General features: G+C 34.8%; 1 protein-coding gene and 1 long non-coding RNA gene across 11 annotated transcripts; both read right to left on the reverse strand.

Annotated features, from left to right (window-relative positions):
* Nucleotides 1-4,533: 4,533 nt before the first annotated feature.
* Nucleotides 4,534-6,986, reverse strand: LOC145094341 (uncharacterized). The gene is made up of 2 exons (XR_013703300.1): nucleotides 6,714-6,986; nucleotides 4,534-5,173 (listed from the first exon to the last, which is right to left on the reverse strand). It is a non-coding gene; the product is annotated as an uncharacterized LOC145094341 (long non-coding RNA).
* Nucleotides 6,987-10,938: 3,952 nt separating this feature from the next.
* On the reverse strand, nucleotides 10,939-13,852 carry LOC145091857 (uncharacterized). 10 transcript variants are annotated; one of them, XR_013702313.1, is made up of 7 exons: nucleotides 13,562-13,852; nucleotides 13,232-13,325; nucleotides 12,762-12,857; nucleotides 12,441-12,620; nucleotides 12,191-12,249; nucleotides 11,392-11,954; nucleotides 10,939-11,179 (listed from the first exon to the last, which is right to left on the reverse strand). XR_013702313.1 is itself a non-coding variant. In XM_079029673.1 (7 exons), the coding sequence occupies exons 4-7, from the start codon at nucleotides 12,539-12,541 to the stop codon at nucleotides 11,138-11,140; spliced, it is 354 nt and encodes a 117-aa protein (XP_078885799.1). In that variant the 5' UTR covers nucleotides 12,542-12,620; nucleotides 12,775-12,857; nucleotides 13,232-13,325; nucleotides 13,562-13,847; the 3' UTR covers nucleotides 10,939-11,137. The 10 variants fall into 10 exon arrangements, 2 of the variants coding, with proteins under 2 accessions (XP_078885799.1, XP_078885798.1); XR_013702310.1 differs by having other exon boundaries at nucleotides 11,392-12,058; XR_013702315.1 differs by having other exon boundaries at nucleotides 11,392-11,694; nucleotides 11,877-11,954; nucleotides 12,191-12,620.
* Between the last annotated feature and the right edge of the window lie 5,671 nt (nucleotides 13,853-19,523).

A 19,523-nucleotide genomic window follows, 5' to 3' on the forward strand; every position in this document is an offset into this window, starting at 1 on the left:
CTAATTTGTTCCATAGCCCATGTTTGGTGATCTTGAACTCTTGTGAAGTTTTTATGGAGGGTTTTGTGTATCTAGAAGAAGAAGAAGAAGAAGAAGAAGAAGCTTGAAGACTTGTTCCTTGGAGGAGGGCTTTGAGATCCAGCTTTATCATCCTATTTTGGTGGCTTGTGAGGTATAAAGTTCAAACCTTGCCATTTCATTTCTTAGATCTTCTCCTTGGCATGTTTTTGGTCCTTTTGGTCCTTTTGGTTGGTGGTTGGGAATTAAGGACGTTTTTGGAGCTTAGCCTTATAGATTTAGATATGTTAAGGGTTCCTTGTGCATAAAGGTGCAAACTTAATGGGGGGTTTTGGTCTCATGCAAGTATTAAGTCATTTACTAAGCTTGTTTGAGCTCTAGATCGGCATTAAGCCATGCATGCACATAAATTTGGCAACTTTATGTGATTAATCACCTTGGGGAAGTCAGATCTGAGTTTGGATCAAAGTCTTATTGGGTTAAGAGCTGAATTGGAAAATTTGGCCATGATTGGCTAGTACGTCGGGCGTATAAGTTTGTATGTTGCACGTACAAGCCTTTCATGATGTATGTTGAGTGTACAGGCAAAGTACGCCCCGCGTACTCAGCAGGCTTGGATTTCATTGCTTTGGGCTTCGACTTTGGGCTAGGATGGGCTTGGTTTTCTTTATCCATGTTAGGTTATCTAGATTTTATGGTTAGGCTATTAAGACTTTATTGGACTCTCTTAGTTGAAGGCCCGTGAAGGGGATTTGACCTAATTTGGAAAATTGGTCCATATTTGGGCGTTAAGTTCTTGTGTTAGATTTTGGGCTTTTAGGTCATCTAGATTAGGCCTTGTCCTTGGTCCAAGTTAGAGGAAGGGTAAAAGGGTCTTTTACCCTGATTTGGACTCTTAGTGTGATTCGGGACCCAGTCATTAATTGGATGTTATTTGTGATTGATAGTGCGGGGATCTTAGCGGATCTTCAGTCAGAGATTTATTTTTAGTTTCAGATGTGTGAGGTGAGTCTCCTCATTGTACTATGGATCAAAGGCACCAATGCTGGCCCATTTGGTTTATGTTATTGGAAGACCAAGGGTGGCCCCTGGCATTTGTATGAAAGACCCGGAGGTGACTCCTGACAAACCTGTATGCAAGATCAGAGTTTGGACTCTGACAGTTAATTAGATAAGTAGTTGTAGATTGTATGCTATTTGTCTTTTTGATGCTTAGATGGAAGACAAGGAGGTCGCTCCTAGAACTTGTCTATAAGACCTAGGGTTTTGGCCCCCGTCCTGGCAAGAAAATACCATGATACAACTCGTGGCATAATGGCAAGACTATGGTTGACACATAGCACCTCTTATTGCATGATTGATATGTATGAATCGTATGTTATGTATGGTATGTGGTATTCTAGGGAACTCACTAAGCTTTGTGCTTACAGTTGTTGTGTATGGTTTCAGGTACATCCCGTTCGAAAAGGAAGGGCCTGACTTGATCGCAGCGCATACACGTATATTTTCCGCAAACTTGAGATTTTGGGATTGTACTCTGATAACTGGTTTATATTATAAAACATTTTTAAGGATTTGAGTAGATGATAAATGGAAGTTTTGGTTGTTTTAAAAATGAAATATTTACCTTCGTATTTTCGGATGTTACATATAGCAAGGGTATGGTAAAACACTAATAGAGGCTCCAAGGTTGCATATCGCACGAGGTACATGAAGATTCCCCTAATTTGCAAGGAAACGTGAAAACTCTTGGATCTTTGCATTTTTGGAGCAACCTATTTTGTAGTACCGCATATACATTTTCCCAAACCTTTACGGTTTCATTTCCTTTCATTTTCTTTTTAGATGTACAAAGTTCCTTAAGGAACTTTTCATATCTTGGATCTTGTTTTAGTGTATCTAAAAGAGGGATGTTAACCTAAACTTTTTTGAACATATCCATGATTTCATTATATTCTCTTTCACACTTTGATTTACTTAACCTTGTAGGAAATGGAGGGGGGGGGGGGTAACCTTTACTTCAATTGGTGTCTGCTTTGAAGAAATTTTAGACTTCTCATTTTCTTTCTCTAACTCCGTCTCTTCTTCTTCCTTAACCGTACTTGTATTTCCATATTCTTTACCATTCCTCAAAGTGATGACACATGCATTATGTTTTAGATTCTTCTCTATTTTTGCGTGTAATTTTCCTTGAGTCTATAATTTACACATAGATGTGGCAAGTTGAGCCATTTTTTGCTACAAACTCTTGATACTTGCCTTGGTTTCACTTTGGAATGATTGAGTACTATTAGATAAACTCTTGACAATATCTTCCAAAGAAATTCTCGAACTACTTGAACTACTTCCTTGTTGCATGTTTTAAGGATGGAAATAAAATTGGTGATGAGGTTGATGATGAGGCTGGAAATTGGGTTAGTTATGCATTTTATTTTGAAATGGAGGTCTATGTTGATAAGATTGTGGTGGCATTGGATGGAAGTTGACATCAGGTTGGTGTCCCTAATTTGGTTACTCCACGGTTGAAAGTTGTTTTGTTGTTGACTTGAAAATCCTCCCATAGCTTGAATTGCTTCCATATACTCTTGTAACATCAGACAGATATCAGTGGGGTGTCTTACTTGGGTATAAATACCACAAGGTCTAACCATTGGTTGCACACCCTTATCCTTGGCAAGCATCATAATAACATTAGTCAACTCAAAAAGTTGACATTTGCTTTTTGGAGTATTAACTTCTTTCACTTCTTTTGGTGCATCTATGTACCATTCCTCTTCTTGAGTTGTATGCTCAAATTCTTCTGCCATATTCTTGATAAGAGCTATGATTTCACTAGGAGTCCTGTCAACTATATATCATCCACTTGATGCATTGAGTAATCTTCTCTGCCAAGGTGACATTCCTTCACATAAATACTGTAGCAATTGGCAATATGAAATTCCATATTTCGGGCATCTTGAACATAGTTTCTTAGATCGTTCCCAGTAAGTGTGTAGATCCATTATTTTCTGCTTTTTAATATCAATAATTTTCATGCGTAGGCCCGACGCTCTCATTTCTGGAAAATATTTGTCCAACAACATCCGTGCAAGTTCATTCCATGTTGGGACCAATCCTAGTGGTAAGTCATATAACCACTCCTTAGCATAGTCTTGAAAAGCAAAGGGTGATGCCCTTTAGTTTGATTTGATCTTTAGTAACTTCATATGGTTTCATTCCCATACAAACAGCGTGAAATTCCTTAAGGAATTTGTATGGGTCTTCTTTCTCAACATAGTGGTAGGCAACAAGTGGATGAGTCCAGATTTGAGTTTAAAATTTATTGCAGCGGGATAGGTAATGTACAATGGTTGTTGGGTAACATCTTGTGTTGACCATTGATGAATGTTTGTTTAATTGGTGGACTTAGAGGAAGACAATTGTTGATATTGCCATGGTCTCCCAGGGTAGGAGTTGGGATTGAAGTATCAGGTTCAGTGAAATGGGTAGGAGAATGTGGTGGTGTGGATTCATTGGATAAGTATGGTTGAGGTGATAGTGAAAGGTTTTATGTTTCTGATACACCTGAGAGAGGTATGTACTCTCAAATGTTTATGACCGAAGGGGTGGATGAAGAAGAAGTTTTGGAATCCGGTTGCCTCTTCTGAAGCTTGGCTTGCTTCTTGATATTCTTAAGTGTCTTCTCAATCTCCGAATCTACTGGAAATGATATATATATATATATATATATATATATATATATATATATATATATATAGACACACACACACACACACGAAAAGATCTTGGCATAAACAATTAATAACACCATGTCCCCAACAACGACACCAATTTGTTAGGATGTCAAACCCAACAAATAAAGGAATACAATATGAACTCCAAAAACACTGTTACTTTGCACTAAAAGGTAATACAAGGTAAGCAGAGTTGATCTACAGGGGCATGAGACAAAAGCTTATATATGTTTGTGTAAGGTATTAAAGTCACAAAATGGGGGGTTAGTTTGTATTTGTAGAAATTAGAACTAGACGCATGCAATTAAAGATTTTGTAACTAGATAATAAAATGGTTTCGATCCCATAGTAAACTCATGTGTCATGTAATTTAATCACGTGATAAAGTTAAGCCTTAATCTATCTAAGCTGGATCAAAATAAGCTCTTTGAATTAAATCTAACGTTACTAATCTAACACAAACAAGCTCTTAGAATTAGACTGAAAAACCGCAATAAGATTAATGTGAATGTTCCCAACAATGTTCAATATTGCTCATAAGCTCGGTAACATAAAACCATGCATTTGTAATTTACATCAAAGTTAATCCCATCATAGAACCAATGATGTTTGTACTTTAATTTCAATTTATAAAATGATTACAAATTCCATAAGTTGAATAACGAGAATGAAATAACCCTAATTCTAGTGGCCAACATGAACCAACATTAAATCAAACATTAGGTTAAAATAAAACTAGAATTGCTCGATAGAATCATGAACATAACATCAAATTACATGATTAAAAGCATAAAGACAATCTTACTACAAAATCATAATGAACGGGCTTCATCCGAACATGGCTAAAGCTTGAATCCAAAGTCTAGAAATAGAAATGAAAATATTAATCAACTTATAATTAAAACTAAAATGTTTCCAAGATGATTCCTAATGAATTCTAGAAAAAACCCTTGATAAAAAAATGCCTTCTAGTCATCTGATATGAGAGAGGGTGTGTGAAAGGACCTAAAAATCCCATAATAAGTCATCAAGAAAAACTGCCAAAAGGCAGTTTTCGGGATCCACATGCCCCTTGGTGAAATTATCTTGAATCCACACAACCCTGGGTGGTAGGTAAGTACGTTGCCTTTATCGGATTATCTTCTAAAGTAGGATGCTGATTTTTGCTTTTTTGGGATTCCACACGCCCTGTGTGAAATCAGTGCAAATCCACACGCCCCATGTGGAATGAAGTCAACGGATGGAGAGTTGGTCAACACGCCCCTTGCTGAATTTCATGCCTATTTTTGACAACTTCACATGCCCATGGGTGATATTCACTATTTTGGCCCGTCTCGATTCTCCCAACTTTTTCGTTTCCGCTTCGTTTACTTCCAAGTTTTTTCTCGAGATTCCTTTAGGTCCCCAATCCTCAAATATACCTGAAAAACACCATAAAGTATGCAAATAAAAATGTTCCACCGATAGACTATGAATAATGAAAAAATATGTAAAAAGGCATGTTTTAACTTCTAAATGTAATGCAATTAATGAGATAAAGTATGCAAAATAGGTGCATGAAATGCACCTAACAAACACCATATAAGGATATGTTTTTTCAGTCCATGTTCGAAATCATAAAAAAAAAAAAAAAACATTGTACTTTGTAGGATTTCCCACTTCATGTTCGAAATCCTCATAAAAAAATATCATTTAGAAAGTACCACACAATAAATAACAGTTTACGGAAAGTAGAATGCTATAAAAGATTTTTAATTTTTTCTCACTAAATATGCCTATACTTATGATCTTACTAAAAATTTCATCACCAACTGCACATTTTATGACTATCACCAAATGTGTCCCGTTTAATAAAACCTACATGTCTGGGATTTCAAGAATGACATGTTTTTCTCATAAAGAGGACATTTGCATCTATTGCACCGACAAAAGATCTAGAGCGAGTCCATATCCTTTTTTTTTTTTGGGTGGGACAAAGTCATTAATCACAATCACATCAAACACAATACAACCTATTATGTAATGTGTAATAAAAGAGCCTGTGGCTAATGATTTCCCTTTGAACATTTTCATCAATCTAAAAAAAAAAAAAAAAAAAAAAAAAAAAAAAAAAAAGTGGTCATAAGTTGCTATTGATGTGGAAATACATGAGACAAGCATATTCAAATGTAGGAAATTAAGTTCATTTACATCAAACTCAAATACAGTTTTCAAGTTAATAAATTTCCCTAGATTTTTTACTTGATCATCTCTAAGTTAACAAATTTCTAATGGGCTTTAAAATTGAAAAGAGGTCGTTACTCTTTTATCAGGTTTAACAATTTTGAATAGTTTGTGGTATCATGTCAACAACTTTGGGTATGTTCTCCTAAAAAAAATGGATTAAGCCCATGTTATTTGTCAAGATCTAGTAAAAAATCAAACTATATTCAAAAAATGCTTAAGAAGCGTTTTTTAGGCCCGCCTTAACGTTATATGGAAGGTGTTTTTTTTAACCGTGCAAACAAGATGTCGATACCATATTTCCAAAGTAACATTTACTATGAGAACCATAAAGTTTGCTCAAAGAAGAAAACCCAAAATATTGAAATTAAGTTGACTTTAGGATGGTCAAACCCTAGTCTATAAAAAGATTCCATTTTTTTCAAATTTCTCTGAATTCTATGAGGTAATACCAAAATCAAACTCGTTAACTCAACAATGCGAATCTTGTAAAAACAGCACAAGAAAATAAAAAATATATATATCATTTGTTCTTGATCATTGTTTTCGGAACAAAAAAAAGAAAAGAAAAAAGAAGAAAAAAAAAAGGAATCTTGAATCAAAAGGTGAGTTAAAATGATATGAACCTTGAACTATAGAATCAAACAAAACCCATCAAACAATTCCAATAAAAGGAGCGAAACATCAAACAATTAGAAACTATCCATCAAATTAGATAAAAGAGATTAAAGCTTATACCCTTTTCCCTCTTTCAATGTATTTTACAGCAAACAACTCTTTGGTCTTCTTATCTCTAACCAGCCTTCCCAGAACCAAGCTCTTTCAATGGTTCGTACTTCCCCTCCATTGTAACAGAAAGAAAAGTATCTGCAAGTCCCCAAAATGTGCGATCACAAACGTTTGAACTCAAAACCCAATAGAAATGAGTCAAATTAAACAAAATCCATAGGAAAGAATTGGAATTGATCTTTTTCCAAAATTAAGATACCGAAATTAAATGAATTTTATGGTTTTGTGGGTTTCCTATTTATTGCTATTAGATTTATGGGATATATATTAATAAGGCTGAAGGATATAATAGTAATTTAACTTTGATAGAAAATTAGTTCCAGGAGAGGAGATGTGATGCCGATTCTTTTATTAAAATAAAAAAGAAAAGAAAAGATGTTTAACTTATTAATATTGATTAAAAAATTAATTAAATAAATATAAGATTTTGAAGGTTTATAAAGGATATAATATTGTAAACTTAGATTTATAAGAAAAGGATATAATAGTCAATTGATAAAAATAAGAATTTAAAATAGCTATAAGATGTTTAAAAATATTAAAAATAAGGATTTTAACAATTAAATCTATATCATGAAAATTTCTAAAAATAAATATGATATATAGAAATTTGAGTGAATAAATATAATACATATAATCTATTCTATCTATATAAATAAATATAATATATTCTATCTATTTTAATATGTTTTAGTAGCATTTTCTTGTGACATTTTTGGTGTTTGATTTCATGAAATCACAAATTGCTAAACGTAATATGTAATGTTGAATCGAGTTGATGTTGGTTTCAGATTTTGTTATGCTATATGGTTACTAATGAAAAGCCTTAATGATTTGGAAGGGAAAGAAGGCTGTAAACTTGCAATAGTCTTCACGATACCACAGTGACTAATGGAACCGGTCAAAGCACATTTACGTAACATTGTATTTTAATTGATTTTTTATTTAGATAATATTAATTATATTGTGAAAATGTTTAATGTATCTTCTTGATTCGTTAATGTATACCTTATTTTTTCTAGATCAGTCACAGTTGTTTTCTTTTTCGTATAATAAAACCATAGAAGTATATGATAACAAAACATTTTTTCTAAATCAAGTCGCTGTTGTTTTCTTTTTCGTATAATGAATCCATAGAAATATATGATAACAAACAAACTATTTTAAGTTTTTGATATTTGTTAAAAACACAAATAACAAAGTGTCTAGTTATGATTGTCATTCAATATAAAGGAAGTTATAACTGGAATGAAGCTTACCTTGTCTTAGTAACTTAACAACCTGTTATCTTGTCATAGAAGGTGAATTGCTGGGCAAATCTCCTTTGGCGGTAGGAACGAGTGACCTACTGCCCAAGGAGTAGTTACCCAGTAATACATCCATACATCTATAAGTTTGTTTTTAGTTCACCACCGACTTATCAAACAATATCGTTCCTTGATAACTATTTATAGGCAGGTAAAACAATATGTATATGCTTATACATATAGAATATCCTAACATATTTTCATGGTCTCAAACATGTTGTACATGTAAAAGCTTTGTAATAATGAAAATTGATGGAGAATATTGGATCCATGCAACTAGCTTTTAGATTAATTGGTTTTACCGACCCTTTAACCATCAAAGAGACATGAAAAAGATTCATATTTGATTTACTTAGTCCAACAAAATATTTGAAATTTCAATAAATAAAATAAATAACAATTTTACGAGCGATTTTATGATCCTAGTCGGATCTGGATCGATTTACCTAGATTACAGATGTAATCGTACGATCCTAAGATTGCGATTGACATTTTAGCAACCTTGATTTGAAGTACACGAAGTAGAAAAATAAATAATGAAAATAAAATGAGACTGAAAGAATATATTCTTACACCTTGATGGGTCTACGAGGAAAATGGAGAAAGTAAAATCATATGCAAGAGAATATTTTCATCTTGCTACTTTAGCTTTTTATGCAAACACTTTATTTATTTCTAGCTTTAGTGTTTCTTTTATTAACCACTACTACACAAGTCCTATTAACCTTTAACTTCGAAACTCATACATCTATTATGACGTGCTATAGGAAATAGTATTGATCAAAGGTCAATTGTCCTAACAAAAGAATTGTACCTTGGCATATCCATTCGAAAAGGTAAGAAAGGTGATTGTTTGAATGGTTGGGTTTACATGACAAATGGTATCTTTGTGCGACAACATCGTCTAAGGGTTCACAAAAGCAACACAAGACACCAGGGGCCAGGCTATTTGATACCATGGTGGTGGGTCACGTTTTTTGTATTTTTTATAATAAGTTATATAACATTAAACTTTTAAGTTTGTGACCTACCTAAAAATTTTTAAATGAACCACCTTAATATTTTTGACAAATACATTCTATACTTTAATATCCTAATATTTTTAATATATAATCCAATATTCATACTATTTTATAGTCCAATACAAGTTAAAAAATAATAATAATAATAATAAACGTGAATCACAAATCATCAAGGCCGTTTCACAGCACATGACGCTTCAACCATTCACAATCGTCGATCCAATTTTGCCTATTGGTTGTTGCAACTATCGAGAAGTTATTCTACTTTGTTAACTTTGTGATCATTAAAAATATGTGAAGTTCTATTTTCAATTCCATGAGCATTAAAGTCACCGTGGACAACAATCGTGAATTGATGATAGTAATTTAGTTCAATGTAGTAAGTAGCTAGTAGGTTAAATTGCATTCATCATTGTTGTTTTTTTTTTTAATTATTGTTTGCTAATACTTATTCCAAGATCATCAAAGTTATTGAATGTATGTTAATACTTAATAGTGATGTTTTTTTTTTCACCTGTTTGATTGTTTCATGATTCCATAATAAGTTTTTTTTATTGTTTCAAACTTTCAATATTATAAAGTATTAGTAATGATATAAGTGTGACAATATGTTGAGATTTAAGACATCGTCGAGTACAATTGTAGGAATGCTTTTGCTAAATTTTGATCCAATTCAAACCCGCTACTAGTATTTTGATTTTTTTAGTTTCTATCAATTTTATTAAAATATTGAACCATGTGATTTTACGTTCTAAACTTGCCGATGCAAGGCATATATCCTTCCATGGAACTCACATTGACATACGAAAAGAATTCAGAAACATATATATTGTTTTTGTATATAGTTGTGTGTCCAAAGGGCTAAAGAGCATTCAAAATAATCTCGAGGTCATAAACCATGATCTCACATTTAGCTAATGGTCATGAGTTTAAGTATCTTTATGGTATATGAGTTCGTTACATGCAAAATAAATTTAATTAGCAAGATTTGTTTTAATATCTACTTTTGCACGAGAAAATGTTATATTTATGATAGGCATGTATAAAAAAACAAAACGATGAACATCGGGATAGGAAAATAACAAACGTTCGTAAGAACATTTGCTCATTTCCGTGTCACTTTTTTGCAATTGTTATCTTAATTAAACATAAGTCACAGATGCCTTTGAGGACTTTTTTCTCGATGAAAACTTCGCATATTTTGAGATGATTTTCTCTCGTTATTTAGAGATTACATTTTGGCATTTAACACATATCGTTGAGTTTGATTATACATCACTAAGTAAGCATGTTTGATGCATTTTTGCAAGTTCTTTTATCTAACACTACAAAAAAAAAAAAAAAAAAAAAAAAGCCAATTAGTGACGAAAACAAAATGGTCATAGAAAGAGTCAGTCACTAAACGATTTAGTGACCAAACTTTTGGTCGTCACTTTTTGTCACTATAGGTCCGTCACAAAAACTGATTAGTGACGAAATATAAAAGCAGTCACTAAATAGTGACGAAAATATACTGGTCACTAAATCTATGACGACCTGTTTCGTCACTAAATGGCGTCACTAATCAATGAAAGTCGTCACTATTTTATCTAATTAGTGACCAGAAAAAGTCGTCACTATATTATCGGATCAGTGACCAAAGAAAGTCGTCACTGTCTTATCCGATTAGTGACCATAGAAATTCGTCACTGGATTATCGAAGTAGTGACCAGAAAAAGTCGTCATTGATTTTGTCCAATTAGTTACGAAAAAAGCTCATCATTGATTTTTGTCGCTATTTCTTATATTTAACCAATTTAAGTAACTAGCTAACTAGTCAATGGTAAAGATATAATATGATCCATCTATCAAAATTAATCTCATGACATATACACATAAATTGTTCACAAATTTAATAGAACCCAGAGTATACAGTACTTAAATGAGTAAAAAAATATACAAAGTAGGATTATACAAGATATTCAAAGATGGATTCAACATCTTTACCATAAAAAATATAAAAATATTTGTCTCATTACTGCTTGTCCTGCTTCTTGAGTAACCTTTATCTAAGATTGAGCATATCTACCACTAGATCTGTCATATCCTGCGATTTTAATCACAAAATATATGAAAAACAACATTTTTTACTTGCATAGCCATCATACTGTTCATCTTAAACATAGATTTTGTAAAATTACAAGGACCAAAAATGCAAAAATCGACGATACTCGCAAACCAAAAATGTAAATCCTTAAAAAAGAATTTGATAGTTTCTTGATTTTTTGAAAAACATAGACACTGGTGAATTCTTTTTACCTTGTTATGGAATAATATGGAATCGGAATCCTGTTCTCGTTCTTCAAATTCATGGTCTTCAATGGGGATAACAGATTCCTAAAAAACCAATCAAACTCAAACAAGCAATGGTAATTAGTTAAAGAAAAAGGAAATACCATCCAAAACCCATAGGTAACTTATGATCTAACCATCATCTTTACACAGCTAGGAAACTCAGTTCCAAGACTTGATTGAAACTCTCCTGCTCGAATCATAGCAGGTGTAGTTGGGGTTGGGGTTGGAGTTTTGGAGCCTTTAGTTGGATACTTTACTTTCTTTAAACTGCATATTAAATGTGTAACAATGATTATATGGTTTTATATAACAAGATAAAAGAACTCAAAGCAAAACACATACTACTTTTCAAATGTTATAGAACTTTATGATAACAAAAGATATTTTTAATATGCCCCATAATAGATTATTTATTGTTCATCAAAACTGGAATGGATGAAAGTACATACCTTTGGCAATCATGTAACACCTTTTCTTGTCATTTATAAGTGGGGCAAGTGTAGGTTCAGTTTCAAGAGCAGCGTTATCTGATATTATAAAATTATAATGACTAACCTGTTTTTGTTTTCTATTGTTATGTTACTTGATATTTGACATCATATTTCACTAGATCTTTGAGGAAGTACTTGAACTATAGCAAAAAAAAAAAAAAAAAAAAAAAAAAAAAAAAACAAAAAAACAAAAAAACTACTTATCACTATCAGTGGGTAATATAGACATTTGTTATGCCTTCATGGGCATTTTGCAAGTAAATTTTATTTACCTGAAAAAAGACTTGGGAGCAATTAATCCAAGACACCAACACATATCCATTTAGCAATTCTTGTAAAAATAGACCAAATAATTACTCAAATAAAGAAACTACTAGATAAACATCATATGGTACTTTAAGCTAAAGGGCATAAGGAAAAATTAACTCATTTTGCATCAGTTTAGCAACTACTAAGATCAAACAAGTAGCTTTAGTCCGGTTCTTATTAACATGCATGTCTATTAATATTTTATATACCAACCTGAGAAGATTCTGAATTAGTAAAATCATGCCATAATTCATCTTTTTGAGAAGTTTTGAATCCGATTGGTCAATGTCATCATCATTAACAAGTCCATCCATGACATGTAGATTTGACTTAATCACCTACTTAAATCAGCACTAATGGTTAAGGCATCCACCAACTCCATTGGGACAATTCCTAGAAAATGATTTTATAAACAATAAGATAACCATAGCATTAACATACAAATCCGTATATAAAGTTTAAATAAAACATGTTAACCAAACAACCAAAGATAATCATATTCATATGATTAATTCATGGTAGGGAGTATATTACCAAACATTTTCACCTGCAAGTTTATATGTCTGTTGATTTTTGTTTTGAAAGCCCCATTTCACACAACTTATCCTTTTTAGAATCACCAAATACACCCTGATAATGCAAAGAGTTTCATCAGGAATTAACATTGAATTATTATTTGATATATTGACAGTAATAGGAGCTTCAGTATATGCAATGGCTTAAAGGATAGTATAACAGTTTGAAAACCAAATGTCCATGTTTAAACATGTTTAAATTTTACAGAATACTCTGAGTTGAACACAAAATTTTCAATATTTACTTCTTCTGCATCTTCTATTCTTCTTCATAACAAAATGTATTTTCAATATTGCTTCATGATGCAGAACAGGTCAATGAGGTATCATAATGTTTGGGAGTCTCAAAATTGAAGCTTTTTGGCTGAATCGGGAAAAAATAGCAGCATAATAAGTTACATAAGAAAGTATTTAGAAGTATGAGATTACCATTGAGCTGGTCATTATAAAGGCCTTGCCTCCATTCACTTCAATAATCCTACATATGGCTGGAGGTCCATAAAATCTTGAATCTATCAAAAGGCTAGAATTAAACAACAAAAATATAAGATCAGATGTTATCTATCTCATCATCCAATCGACATTCCAACTATATGAAGAACAATCACACAATCATAAGTATAAAACATATACAAATTCTTCAATGTCTAAACACAAAGCCCCAATTTCATCTTACCTCAATTGAACAATTACGCTCTTGAATTGAACGAAAATAAAAAACAGAATGAAGCAAATTCAGAAAATACATATTGAATTGACCTGACGCAAAGCGTGGCGATGCTCCTTTTCTTCTTGGCTTGATGTTGGAAATCTTCTTGGGCATCGACGTCTCTGGATCTCACGTTGACGGGAGAGGATGGAGCGACGCCGGTGGAGTTGTGGACAGACGAGAGAAGGTACGTCGAGCCGTCGACAGTCGTCGGTGTTGTTGCGAATAAGGTTATCGCCTACTTGAGTATCGGTGTATGGAGTTGGAGCATGCTTGCTAGTTGCTATGTATCGATTAATGGGTCCTCGATTTAGGGCAAACTGCAAATCAAAGCCTAAGGGCATTACGGTCTTTAATATAACGAAACTAATTTTTGTTAATGCTAATAGTGTAATAAAAGGTTTTACGGGTCAACCCGCGAATAAGTTATGTAGTTTCGAACTTTCGAGAGTCCAGTGTATTTATCGTTAATTAATAGTTATTTAAATTAATTATTTAAGCTTTAAGAGCCGTAGTATCTTTATATAAATTTATTCTATATTTTAATAATAATAATAATAATAATAATAATATAAGTGCTAGAAAGTTCACATGGTGTTAAAATAAATGTGTAGTGTGGAACTTAAAATTATTTTGTTTAATTCACGGACAACGAACACTATCTTTTTTCCAGCCCATGCATATAAAAATAACTATTGACCATTGTTTTTGGTCATTAATCTTCAAAAGTCTTCAATTCAGTGACCACTTTTTTTCGTCATTAAGTCTTCATATTAGTGACCACCTTTTTAGTCACTAATACCTTTTATGATGCTAAAATATATTTTGGTTTTACTTCTACCGTTTAATGACCGGGTGAGTGACGACCATTATAAAATTAGTCACTAAATTTGTAGCATTACCAAAATTCAGTGACCACTAAATTTGTGGTCATTAATTGATATTATTAGTGACCAGATTTTTGGTTGTCACTAAAAAATGGTCACTAATAAGGACTTTTCTTGTAGTGTTACTATGCAAATCTCTGAGAAAGTCTCAATACTCTAGGTGAGTTTATGGTTTAATCTCAACTTTATTTTTTGAACAGAAAAATCTTGATTATTTTATATTTTGCACAAATTAACGAAACAGTCCTTATTTTTTTTTTCCAATATAAAATGGATTTATTATCATATAATATTAAATAATCGGGATTTTTTTTTTCAAAAATTAAACCATAAACTGGCCCAAAATATTGGGACTTAATAAGAGATTTCCCTTTATTACTATCTCTTTTTTTTGCAAGACTATAAGAAAATAATGCAATTTTATCATTGTGATAAGCGATAATAGGAACTATATGGTGTCGGACAAAAGAAGAAAATATGAAGCAGAATGAATTTCTAGAATCAAAATAGGCTACTTCGATAGTTTGCTTGTTGTATCTTATTTGGTTGGATGCTGTAGCAAAATGGTTAATTTATGATTCTAATAAGGTTAAAATCATGTTGTATATAAACCATTTATGATTCTAATGAGGTTAACATCATGCTGTATATAAATGTGGTAGGTTAAGTTATTTTTGATAGGTAAATGTATTAGATTTTTTTTGTTTTTTAGAAATAGGTAAATGTATTGGATTTGAATCATTATAGATGTATCTATGGATTCCTATTATTATAGATGTATTAGAAATGATTGTTTTTTTCTAAAATAAAATCATTTAGTGACAAATTAGTGATGGAAATATCTGTCACGAAAGTCCGTCGGAAAATACAGTCAAACCTTGTTAAAGAAAATTCCGTCAGCCGGCGAAAAATTCTGTCAGTAATTCGTCATAAATAATTACCCACAAGCATGTAGGCTATTTTCCTTGTTCCGTTGCAATTCTATCAGTATCACCCTATTCCGATTTTTCTGTAGGTAAATCACGTTTTTTTAGTAGTAATGGTTACACAAACCTAGATGAAACCCATTTATAATATCCCTCGTCCTCCACCAACCGGTACAGTTTCACCCACATACCTATAAATGATTGATCAAGAACATGTCTTTCCTCCGAAGGATCATGCACCTCCTAGTGGTCACACTGCTTCAAAAGACGAGTCAGAAAAACAAGAGTCATAAGCCAATGCACTACCTTCCCTCACGTGATATATCCAAATCCAACACCTATTCGATATTTTTGATTGTATATTTGGCTATATGCTTAGCCAAAATGGCAAATATTATGGTAACATATAGAAATTGACGATATCAATTTCAACCATGTTGACCCTGTCATTCGTCGACTTATGAATTAAACCAAAGTAATATAAATGTTTATTATGTACAAGCTAACTCGTCTGAGATTATACTATAAATATCCCTCAGATTTTATATAAATTTCAATTAATCAAAATATTTGCTTTAGGGTTCAAGGAGAAACTGGCAAATAGTAACACCTAAAGTTGTCAAGATCGGGATCCTCCGTATGATCATTTTTGAGTTTGCAAAATCAGGATCGTAAGATCGGGATCGAGATCCTAAGATCTCACAACATAAAACATAATTTTAAGTTACAATTTTAAAAGATCAAAAATATCTCAAACATCTAGTTTTCTGTTCAAAAGCTATGTAAACATTAAAACATTAGTCACAACTTACAACACATGATAAACGGTAAACTGGTAAAGAGAAAAAGACATAAAATGGCAAATTCATTTTTTCATTTTCAAAAATAAAATACAATCAACGGAAGGTAGGATCGGCTTGGATCCTGATTCTACAATTAAATCTATGATCTTTCGATTTTATCTGCTATCCTACCCCAAATAGGATCCGTATATGTCTCGACTCATTTTTTGTAACCTAAGAAAATAGGATCTCTCGATCATACCGTAATGACGGAAAAATACAACAAATTTTAAATTTTTAAAAAACATCTCGATTCCATAAAATCTTTACAAAAAGGTTTTCAATACAAAACATTTATTGTGTTCCCAGAATCATAAAACCACGAAATCATGAGGAGCGGTACGATCACGCCTTCGCCTTGCCACGATCTCCTGAAGAACCTGAAAAACATGAAACCACAACTGTAAGCCCGAAAGCTTAGTGAGATATCCCCAAAATACCAACCGCAAATACCATACACGCATATCATGCCACATCATATCAATACACAGAACAGCCATGCTCTCCGGGTCTACTGTGTGACTGGTCCGCCGCACCGGCCAACAGTCCACCTGGTCCACCCTCTGAGTCTATCCGCATACATCGAGTCTGTAGTGTGATTGGTCCGTCCGTTCCCGGGCCTTCAATCCACCTGGTCCACTCTTTGAGTCTACAGTATGACTGGTCCGCCCGCACCGGGCCTTTAGTCTGTCTGGTCCACTCTCCGAGCCTTCGGCATGTCTGGTCCGTCCCTATCGGGACCTACAGCCTATCCGGACCGCTCGCTGGGCCTACGGGACAACCGGTCCGCCCTGGGTATCTTGGCCTACTGCACACAGCAGGACCCGCCTCAACCCAACTCCAGTCCAAACATCCATGTGCACATACATACATATAATCATAAAGCAAATCACAGACCACAAGTAGATCTATCAGATCACATAACATATAATCATCCTAATCAGGATATTGACCTAACAGGTCACTAGCATAGCGCCTCCCTATCTCTCAGGATATTGATCTCAATCAGGCCTCTAACATACACCATCCTAACTCTCAGGATGCAAACATATCACAGCACAACATCATAACAATAACATAGCAACAACTACCCGGATCTCAATCCGATAAGGGTTGGCCTTGGTGCCTTAGACCCCGATGATATAGTGAGGATAACTCACCTCGAAACTGCCGACTGAACAGATAATCCACGCTACTCCGATCACTGATACGATCTCCACCACTGGTCAACCACCAATGCACTGAACTCAAAACAATAATCAATAATTACTAGAATACCCCTGGAAACCACTTATCAACCCTTGGTCAAAGACAAGGTCAAAGTCAACCCCTGACTGACCCTACTCGCCGAGTCAACCCTATGACTCGCCGAGTTCCCATACTCAGAACTTCTCTCAATCCGCGACCGAACTCGCCGAGTCACCCCGAGACTCGCCGAGTCCAACAACTCAGAGTCCACTCGCACACAACTCACCGACTCATCCCTTGACTCACCGATTCTCGACTCAACCAGAGAATATCGGAACTCTTCGACAAGACTCGCCGAGTCCAAGAACAGACTCGCCGAGTCTAAGGCTATCATCAACCTACTCGCCGAGTTGTTCATACAACTTGCCGAGTTCCAGGCTATCTTCAACTGACTCGCCGAGTTGTTCTTCCAACTCGTCGAGTTCCAGCTCATCTTCAAGCAACTCGTCGAGTTCACCTACGTGACTCGTCGAGTACCACCGATCTGAATCCATTCAGAAGCATTCCAGGCCATGCAAATGATCCAAAACATAGATCTAGCCTCATACAACTCATCCATCACGTAAAGTGGCAAACTTTACGTGAATCCAAAGAGATCTAGGCCTTATTCACTTATAACTAGGGTTTGGGACATGCAAGCTTCACTAAACACTCCAACACAGGGACTTTCATGCTCTCAGATTCTTCTCCATTCCAGATCTGAGGTAGCAACCTCAGATCTAACCTCTAGACTTCCAATTACATCCATAGACAAGATCCCACAAACCTCAAAATGAAGAAACAACATATAATCAGTACATGAACGAGATATTACCTCCAATGGACGCCCCAACTGCAATGAAATTCGAATCCAAGCAAAGCCCCTTGCCCCAAGCCTTCAATCTCACAAGATTCCTTCAACAAACTCCTCCAATGCTCCAAATACACTCCAATCTTCTTCAATCACACTTTCTAGGGTTTCTGGACTTCAAGGGGGAATAAAGAGGCTGGGGGAAGGATATAATGTTCTTTAAATAGGGCTCAACCCCGAGAATTAGGGTTTTCTCCACTCAGCGCCTACTCGCCGAGTCCATCTCATCGACTCGCTGAGTCGGTTACTTAACACGCGACCAAGTCGCGACTCTACTCGCCGAGTCCATCCATGGACTCGTCGAGTCACTCTTTCCAATTATCACATTTAGCCCTTCAACTCTACTCTTGCTATTTCGGGATGTTACAATTCTCCCCCACTTATATTAGGCTTCGCCCTCGAAGCCTACAGCAGCTCAACTCCAAAGATATTCCCGCAACGCGCCACCTGGCCTCAACCAGACCAGGTCCCTCAAGGCATACCCAAACGAAACTCGAACACACTTTCCTTTCCTCACGGTGTCCTGACCACCGTCTCAAATCGGGCACCGGATTCACCCTCTGATAACTTCACTTAATCACTGAATACTACTGATGATGCAACACTGCTCCAACTCACAACCATCATTAGACTCATAAGGGCTAGAAAACCATGAACCATCGGATCCCCGATCCGAATCTCACTCTATCCATTCCGTGACAATGAAAAGACCCATTCTCTATCTCAGAGCAACTCCCACGAGTTCTCATCTTGCAATCGCATACACATGTTGAACTAGCTCTAGCACCCTCAGGTTTGGAAAACCCGATACACTGATGACACCCTCAAACATCCCCCAGGATGAACCACCAATACATACCCAATGCCCTGATCAGAATCACACTGAGAGTCCAGGGCTCTCTCCCTGCATCCTTTCCAAGCCTCAGGGCTTTACACCTACGGAATTCCTTCCGCAACCTCAGCAGACATCCCAAATCGGATGAGCTTCTATTCCACTGCCGCAAATACGATGCCCAAAACCATACTCGAAATACTCTAATCATAACTCTGCTCTGCAGCTTTCACTTCCGTGAACTTGCACTCCCCCTCGGAGTTACACACCTTTCTCTCTTCCTTTTCCAAGGAATCCACTTGGCCACATTGTCACTCCAACAAGTGCCACGGTGCTCGCCCAACGCGACACCACCCTTTTTGCGTAACCGCTATTCACATACTCTGGATCTCATCGCAGGGGCTCTCAAGCCCATGCACTCTCTCAA

This window comes from Lactuca serriola, chromosome 3 (genome assembly GCF_051521515.1).
Source record: "Lactuca serriola cultivar US96UC23 chromosome 3, Lser_US96UC23_V15, whole genome shotgun sequence".
NCBI classification, from domain to species: Eukaryota; Viridiplantae; Streptophyta; class Magnoliopsida; order Asterales; family Asteraceae; genus Lactuca; species Lactuca serriola.

Coding starts and splice junctions, on each gene's coding strand:
- LOC145091857 (XM_079029673.1), bottom strand. CDS start 12,541: ATGGATGGACTTGTTAATGATGATGACATTGACCAATCGGATTCAAAA. Junction 11,695..12,440: donor CTAATTCAGAATCTTCTCAG/GTTGGTATATAA, acceptor TTTAATATGCAG/TTTAAAGAAAGTAAAGTATC. Junction 11,470..11,561: donor CTAGCTGTGTAAAGATGATG/GTTAGATCATAA, acceptor TTGGTTTTTTAG/GAATCTGTTATCCCCATTGA.